The 6,610-nt window shown below is 40.9% G+C and overlaps 1 protein-coding gene across 3 annotated transcripts; it reads left to right on the forward strand.

Annotated features, from left to right (window-relative positions):
• The first annotated feature begins 51 nt into the window (after nucleotides 1-51).
• zdhhc11 (zinc finger DHHC-type containing 11) lies at nucleotides 52-6,483 on the forward strand. 3 transcript variants are annotated; one of them, XM_037073245.1, is made up of 12 exons: nucleotides 52-340; nucleotides 684-859; nucleotides 1,727-1,945; nucleotides 2,416-2,594; nucleotides 3,725-3,826; nucleotides 3,934-4,058; nucleotides 4,167-4,322; nucleotides 4,427-4,545; nucleotides 4,629-4,678; nucleotides 4,769-4,829; nucleotides 4,920-4,998; nucleotides 5,732-6,483. In XM_037073245.1, exons 2-12 carry the CDS (start codon nucleotides 821-823, stop codon nucleotides 5,869-5,871), a joined length of 1,269 nt encoding a protein of 422 aa, XP_036929140.1. In that variant the 5' UTR covers nucleotides 52-340; nucleotides 684-820; the 3' UTR covers nucleotides 5,872-6,483. The 3 variants fall into 3 exon arrangements, with proteins under 3 accessions (XP_036929140.1, XP_036929143.1, XP_036929142.1); XM_037073248.1 differs by lacking the exon at nucleotides 3,725-3,826; XM_037073247.1 differs by lacking the exon at nucleotides 684-859.
• The last annotated feature ends 127 nt before the right edge of the window (nucleotides 6,484-6,610 follow it).

Genomic DNA, 6,610 nt, shown 5'->3' on the forward strand with positions numbered 1-6,610 from the left:
AGTGTGACAATAAAAAAGCTGGTCATCTTGAAGAGAGCTGTAGTGCGCATGCGCGGTGGGACAGTTTCCATAGCGCTGCGACGACCTGCTGAGTGAGTTGATTTTCCAACTTCTGACAACAAGGACGCTGGAGCACTTTTATCCCTCTTTACGAGTTCTTTTGAAATTATTTCGTGTTTTCCTAGCTGTGTGTGTTCTTTTGTCATGTTAATTTTACTTCTTGAGGCACCTGCCCGACTGACAAACTAATAATGGGATATCAAGCGGTGGAAATCTGCGTCTGTATTTGAACAGGAGCGTACTGTTGAAATTCTATGGGAGCTGTCTCTCAACGGCTAAAGTAAGTAACTCTTCTTTAATAAAAACTGTGTACACACCGAATATCTTTAAGGGTTATTTTTGGCACGAGTTTACTGTTCATTTTTAAGTCGTGAAGATGTTTTTAAAAAATCCCCAAGTGGGCGGCTTTTAATTAAATGCAAAATGTGGGGTTAGCCAGAACAGATAACCGTTAACTTAACGTTAGCTAGCAACTGTACTTGTGAGGCAGAACAGGCAACAACGCACCAGGAGGGCAATAGCTTTAACTCCAAAGTAGCTTTACATGTTATGCATAGATGTAATATAGCTATGAACAGTAAACATTATTGATGACGTATTCATTGATTCTTGCCATGTTTTAGCTTATTTGTAGGACTTCTTGCACAATCCAAGTGTCGGACGAACGGCCAGGAGCAAAACATGTGATTATAAAGCCTTTTTGACAAAAGAAAAAAAGGAAGGGACGTTTCACGTTGAGTAACTCTTTACCCTGAATCAGATGTGTCTGCAGGCTACGCGACAAAACCCCTCCTTGCTAGTTAGTGTTAAGATTGCTACTGTCTGTTGTAGGTTGTAATGGTCAGTTTGTGTGGAAACAGTTGCAGTTGCCTGATGAATCACACACCTGAGAGGTGTTTCGGATATTTTGTGCACCCCATGTATACCCATGAAGAAGCAGATAGTCAATTTTACTGAATAGACTGCTTTCCATTTCTGTCCCTTTTTTCTGTGAGTGTAGCACAGAACCCCTTGTGTTTTTGAAAAACGATAATAAATGCACCTTGTTACCTTAATGTTGCTGTATTAGTTGCCAGTCTATCAGGTAACCTATCCCTAGCCATAACTAGGTCCATAATGGGTGTGCAGCCACTATCATAATGCTCAGCTCATTTTCCTAACTCATTTCCCTCAAATGCAGCCACAAACTGCTGGAGCCACACTTTTGGTCATGTGTGTTGGATGTTTTGAAGACATCTTGCAGAAGCTTGTTGTTATCATTATTTTATAATCAACACACACACACACACACACACACACACACACACACACACACACACACACACATATATATATATATATATATATATATATACATATACATATACATACATACATACATACATATATATATATATATATATATATATATATATATATATATATATATATATATATATGTATATATATGAAATTTTGTGATTGTAACCTGTATATTCTGTGATTTTGTTGGTCTGTTCTGTACCCAGACATCTACTGTGTCTCTGTAGCTCTTCCTGAAAGTTTGGGGAGTTTTTCTTAGGAATAGGGTGTTGTACACTGTACAGGTATTGTGGTTCTGGGTATTATCTATATATAACTATGACTCGACTGACTTTGGCTTATCTCCTCCTCTTGTACTGTCTAGATGAACTGTTTCAGTCAAAGGCTGCGACGCACATCTCCCCTGAGCGGCAGCAGTAGAAACGAGCTCGTCCCTTCCAAGCCTCCCAGGATAAATGGATGGTCTTGGCCCCCTCAGGCTTTCCAAGTGGTTGCCTGGCTTTTTTACAGCTACCTCGCCATAGTCAGCTTTGGCATCTACATCCCTCTCTTGCCTCCGCCATGGAACCATGTGGTTTACGCTGTATCCTTAGCATTGAAACCCTTGCTTCCATTGTAGCAAGAGTGTCAAGTGTGAAGCTTTCAGATTTGAATATGGAGCAAACATTAGTCTCTGCTACGGTTTGTTCATGCTGCTGGAGAAGACAAGGATTTAGTTGTGTGTGCTGTCTGTATGGGCTCCAGTCACACCAGACGTGACTCGGTCTCTGTATCTGTGGTCTATGTTACGCCCAAAAGACAGAGTCAGTGGGGTTTTTGTCACATGTTGAATGCAGCATGATGTCAACACTGGTTTATTTAACTGAAACAGTTGATTACTTCAGAACTGACTTTATTTCTCGCACAAAAGATCCACTTGTGTGCAACAGTTTGCAGTTTCTTGTTCATGTACACTTGTGCCACTTACTATTCTGCACTATATCACACATTTACCATATCTTGTAGTATTTTTCCAACATTATTCCAATTTTCCTTGACTCTTGTTGTGTACAGCTGATGGCCGTAGCATTTATTGTGCATTTTATTGCCCATATTGCTGCTGTGACTATCGACCCTGCGGATGCCAGTGTGAGGGCCAAACAGAGCTATTCCAGTCCATTGCCGGTTTTTGACCGGACGAAGCAACCGCATGTTATCCAGGACCTGCGCTGTTATCTGTGTGATGTCAGGGTGTATGTATCCAAAGCCGTAGTGTGGCATGTGTTTTTGCTTTTATTAGAGATATAAAGAGATATAATCCAGTCAGGGCTCCCAGTAATGATTATTTACATTGTTGATTAATCTGTTGAATATCTTTCTCGATTAATCAGTTAGTTGTTTGGTCTGTAAAATGTTAAAGAATGTTTCCCAAAATGTCATGTTTTGTCTTGTTACACAGTTTACTGTAATAGAGGAGCAAAAAAAACCCCCCGAATTTATTCACATTTATAGGTGCATTATGTAAGATTCGGCCACCTGTTGCAATCATACTCCAAACAAATAGTGCTGCTAACTGTTGCGGCAGCTACCCATGTAGCTCAGTTCACTGTGCAACTAGTGATCCAAATTGAGACCTCAGAGCACTGGGGGGTTTATCTTTATACCTCTATCACAGAAGCTTTGGCCTAGGATAGATCAGAGCTACTTGGTTAGCATGCTAATTAATTACAGTAGTAGCACAACAGGGCTGCACAGTGGCCCAGTGGCTAGCACTGCTGCCCCACAGCTAGAAGATCGCCGGTTCGCGTCCCAGTTGGGACGCCTGGGATCTTTCTGTGTGGAGTTTGTATGTTCTCCCTGTGCAAGCGTGGGTTTTCACCGGGTACTCCGGCTTCCTCCCACAGTCCAAAAACATACTGAGGTTAATTGATCATTCTAAATTGTCCGTAGGTGTGAATGAGAGTGTGTGAGAGTGTTCGTCTCTATGTGTGGCCCTGCGATGGACTGGCGACCTGTCCAGGGTGTCCCCTGCCTTCGCAGGGTCAGCTGGGATAGGCTCCAGCCCCCCCCGCGACCCTGCAGAGGATTAAGCGGCGTACATAGAATATGTACAGATGATGGATGGATAGTAGCACAACACAGATGATGTCATAATTGTTATTACTTCACATTTTGTTGATAATGTAGTACACTTTTGATTGTTTTCAAATAAATTCTTTCATATTGCACCTTTTAAGAAGGTGGAAAGCTGCTTAATTTGTTATCAAAGTAGTTGCAGATTGTTTTAATAGTTGAAAAGTAATGATTTTATCACTGTAGCTCTACATCTGATCATCATGAAAACTTGTCTTAAAAGACATTAACATACTCAATCTTCATGCAGTGGCCCAAAAGTTAAACACTGCAGTGTTTGCAACAAGTGTGTGGAAGACTTTGATCACCATTGCAAATGGCTGAACACCTGCGTGGGTGGTAGAAACTACTGGTAAGATGGCATTTTGGGTGAATTTGTGTTCTTCCGGTGTCTCATTTCATGACATAACATATAGAATGCTTTATGATTTAACATCAGGTTTTGTGTGTTGCCTTCAGGTGCTTCTTCGTGGCACTGTGCTCTGCTACACTGGGGGCACTCCTGCTCGTTGTTGTCATCTTGTTCATATTTATTCAGCATTATCTGGATCCAGACAACCTACGGACGGCTCCACAGTTCGACAGTGAGTCACCATGATGTACTGTAAAGCTCTCTTTGACTGAATAAAAATGGCCTTGGTAATATTTTCGTCAGTTGCATCATTAAAGGCTGTTGTTCCTGCTTTCTGTAGGTATGCTGAGGAATAGCACGTGGCTGGTTTTTCTACCTTTGGCACCCATAAAGACCAGTTCAGCTGGTCTACTCATATTAGCCTTCATAACGGTCATGCTGAGCTTCATCTCTCTGTTGCTGCTCGGACATCTGCTGGGCTTCCACCTCTACCTCTGTGAGTCACACACCTCAAGACAAACATTTGACCAGCTTTTTTCTCCTCATTCACTCATCAATCTTTACTATTTTCCTGTGATATGTGTCCTCTTGAATTTGCAGTTCATAAAGGCATAAGCACGTATGATTATGTAAAGATGAAGCGCCAGAAAGACGCCAGAAACCAAGACACCGAGGCAGCAAGTACACATAACGGGAAAACTAATAACAATGCCACACAGGTGAGACCTGTTTTTTGCCTCTTACTGGCAGTCACTAGTTCATGCTGGCGTGTGTTTAAAACATTTACTTTTTCCTTTAATAGAATCCAGACAGCTCAGTTGACTGTGAGCCAGCATTATCGCAGAGTTCAAGGTTGACCTGATTTGTTACCCTTCTTAAATATGATTATTTAAGCTAATTTTGTAGAGGAGGATAATTATCCCTTCTGTGGTTTGCCTGCAGTACCTGTAAATTTGACAAAGGCTCGCTCTCAAGCCGACTTTCAGAGTCCATCTGCACTGAGGTAAGCGTGTCGACTAACAGTTAACCTCCTTCGAATGATTTTATATGCAGCCGATTGGTAATAATGCACTGAAAATCTGTTTTGATCTAGTTGGAGAACTTTAAGAAATCATCAGAAAAGGAGAATAGTTTCCATTATGGCACAGAAAATCCCACAGAGAACGCAGGAAGTAAGTATTCGACCGCACTCATGACTGCTCCTCACTTTTCTCCATCTCCATCTTTCTATTTGGAACAACAAACAAAACACAAATAACTACAGCCAAGGAAAAGTTTCATATTATCCTCTGGTCTCTTAGGACTAGTCTACATGTACAGCGATATTTTTCTTTTAGAAAAAAGGTTTTGAAAGTAAAACAAGTACTCTGTCCATTTTAACACACCTCAAAGGTGTATCACATGCCCCTTCACGTACAATGTGCACCATGCCTGTGTAAACAGGAAGAAGATGGTACACTCTGTGGTTGGTTGGTTGCTTCATTACAGAAAGTACTATGAATGAAGCAGGGAAACATGACTGCTGTCACAGAATCCTCCTTAAATCATCGGCAGTCGTTTGTGTCTGTCTTTTCCATCTCTGTATATTCAATGTATGTTTGTGTCTTTTTAAATGTAGTCAATACAACATTCATCCTGTCAACGTACAAACTCAAACACTCCAATATCTTATGACAAAACACACTAAATTTTCCTATTCTTCATGCTACAAACGTGTGTGTGTGTGTGCGCGCGTGCGTGCATGCATGGACAGCGGTTTAGTTTAAATTCATGGAGGAGTATGCATATAAATCCATTGCTGACAAATTATGGGACTATTAGTTTATTATTATGGATTACCAAAGAATATTACTCTTTGCTGTTGGTAAATATTACGTTTTTCTCACTTCTTCCTTTGTGTGCCAGGTGAAGTATGTATGAGCAACATCAAAAGCTGGAAGCCAGAAGCTGAAGGGGCTCAGAGCGCCAGTGTGAAGTCGGTTAACAGTGTTCCTGTAGTGCAGGACCCTCTGGGCAGCTCAGTGATGACTCCAGATGATACTTAGCAGTAACTGATGCCTGTGTAATGGTACACCAGGAAATGCTGCTCTGAGGAACTATTTTTAATGAAAACTGAGCCACAGAACCACAGATTGTTAAAGACAGAAGACGTCTCAGACTTCACACCACTTTGATACACAAGATGGAACTTTGATGCAGTCTGAATAACTTTGGACCTGTAATTGTGTTTTTTTTTCGCTGTTTTTTATCTACCCTGTGTTTTTATGATGACTGTTGATTTACTTAAAACATAGTTTTATCTCACCAACCTGTACTGAGAGCCACCATCCAGTCCCACTTCCAGGTAAGCCTGAGTCAGATATATGGATTTTGGCACATTCCTGAAAAGCTGAAAACAATGATACTAGAATTTACTGCTCTAAGCCAAATGGATATTGAGCGCTGTACTGACAGTATCATTTTAGCATCTTGTCATTTTGCCTTGTTTGGCAAAATACCTTCATTAAGTGAAAGTACTGGAGCAGATACAAGCTGGAAGAGGGGTCAGAACCTGAGCTTTTTATTGCTGTTATATTTACTGTAAATTTCACACAGCTGGCATTGTCAGTCACTGTTTTGTCTTAATTTGATATTAAATAAAAGAAATGTAAACTTTTTTTATTTGCTCCATTTTTTTCATCTTAAGCCCACTTAACCACACAGTAGCACTTTGGACAGCTGAGATCCCACCACCTCCAGCTTCTCCCTGGTTCTGTCTGTATACTAAGCTGAATCAGAGACTTG

The sequence above is a fragment of the Acanthopagrus latus genome, chromosome 17 (assembly GCF_904848185.1).
Source record: "Acanthopagrus latus isolate v.2019 chromosome 17, fAcaLat1.1, whole genome shotgun sequence".
Taxonomy (NCBI): Eukaryota; Metazoa; Chordata; class Actinopteri; order Spariformes; family Sparidae; genus Acanthopagrus; species Acanthopagrus latus.

Excerpts from the sequence above, each read along its gene's own strand:
- zdhhc11 (XM_037073245.1), top strand. The coding sequence starts at position 821 with ATGTGTCTGCAGGCTACGCGACAAAACCCCTCCTTGCTA. Across the intron at positions 2,595-3,724 it reads TATCTGTGTGATGTCAGGGT|TGGCCCAAAAGTTAAACACT; the intron begins GTATGTATCCAA and ends ATCTTCATGCAG. Across the intron at positions 4,830-4,919 it reads CAGAGTCCATCTGCACTGAG|TTGGAGAACTTTAAGAAATC; the intron begins GTAAGCGTGTCG and ends GTTTTGATCTAG.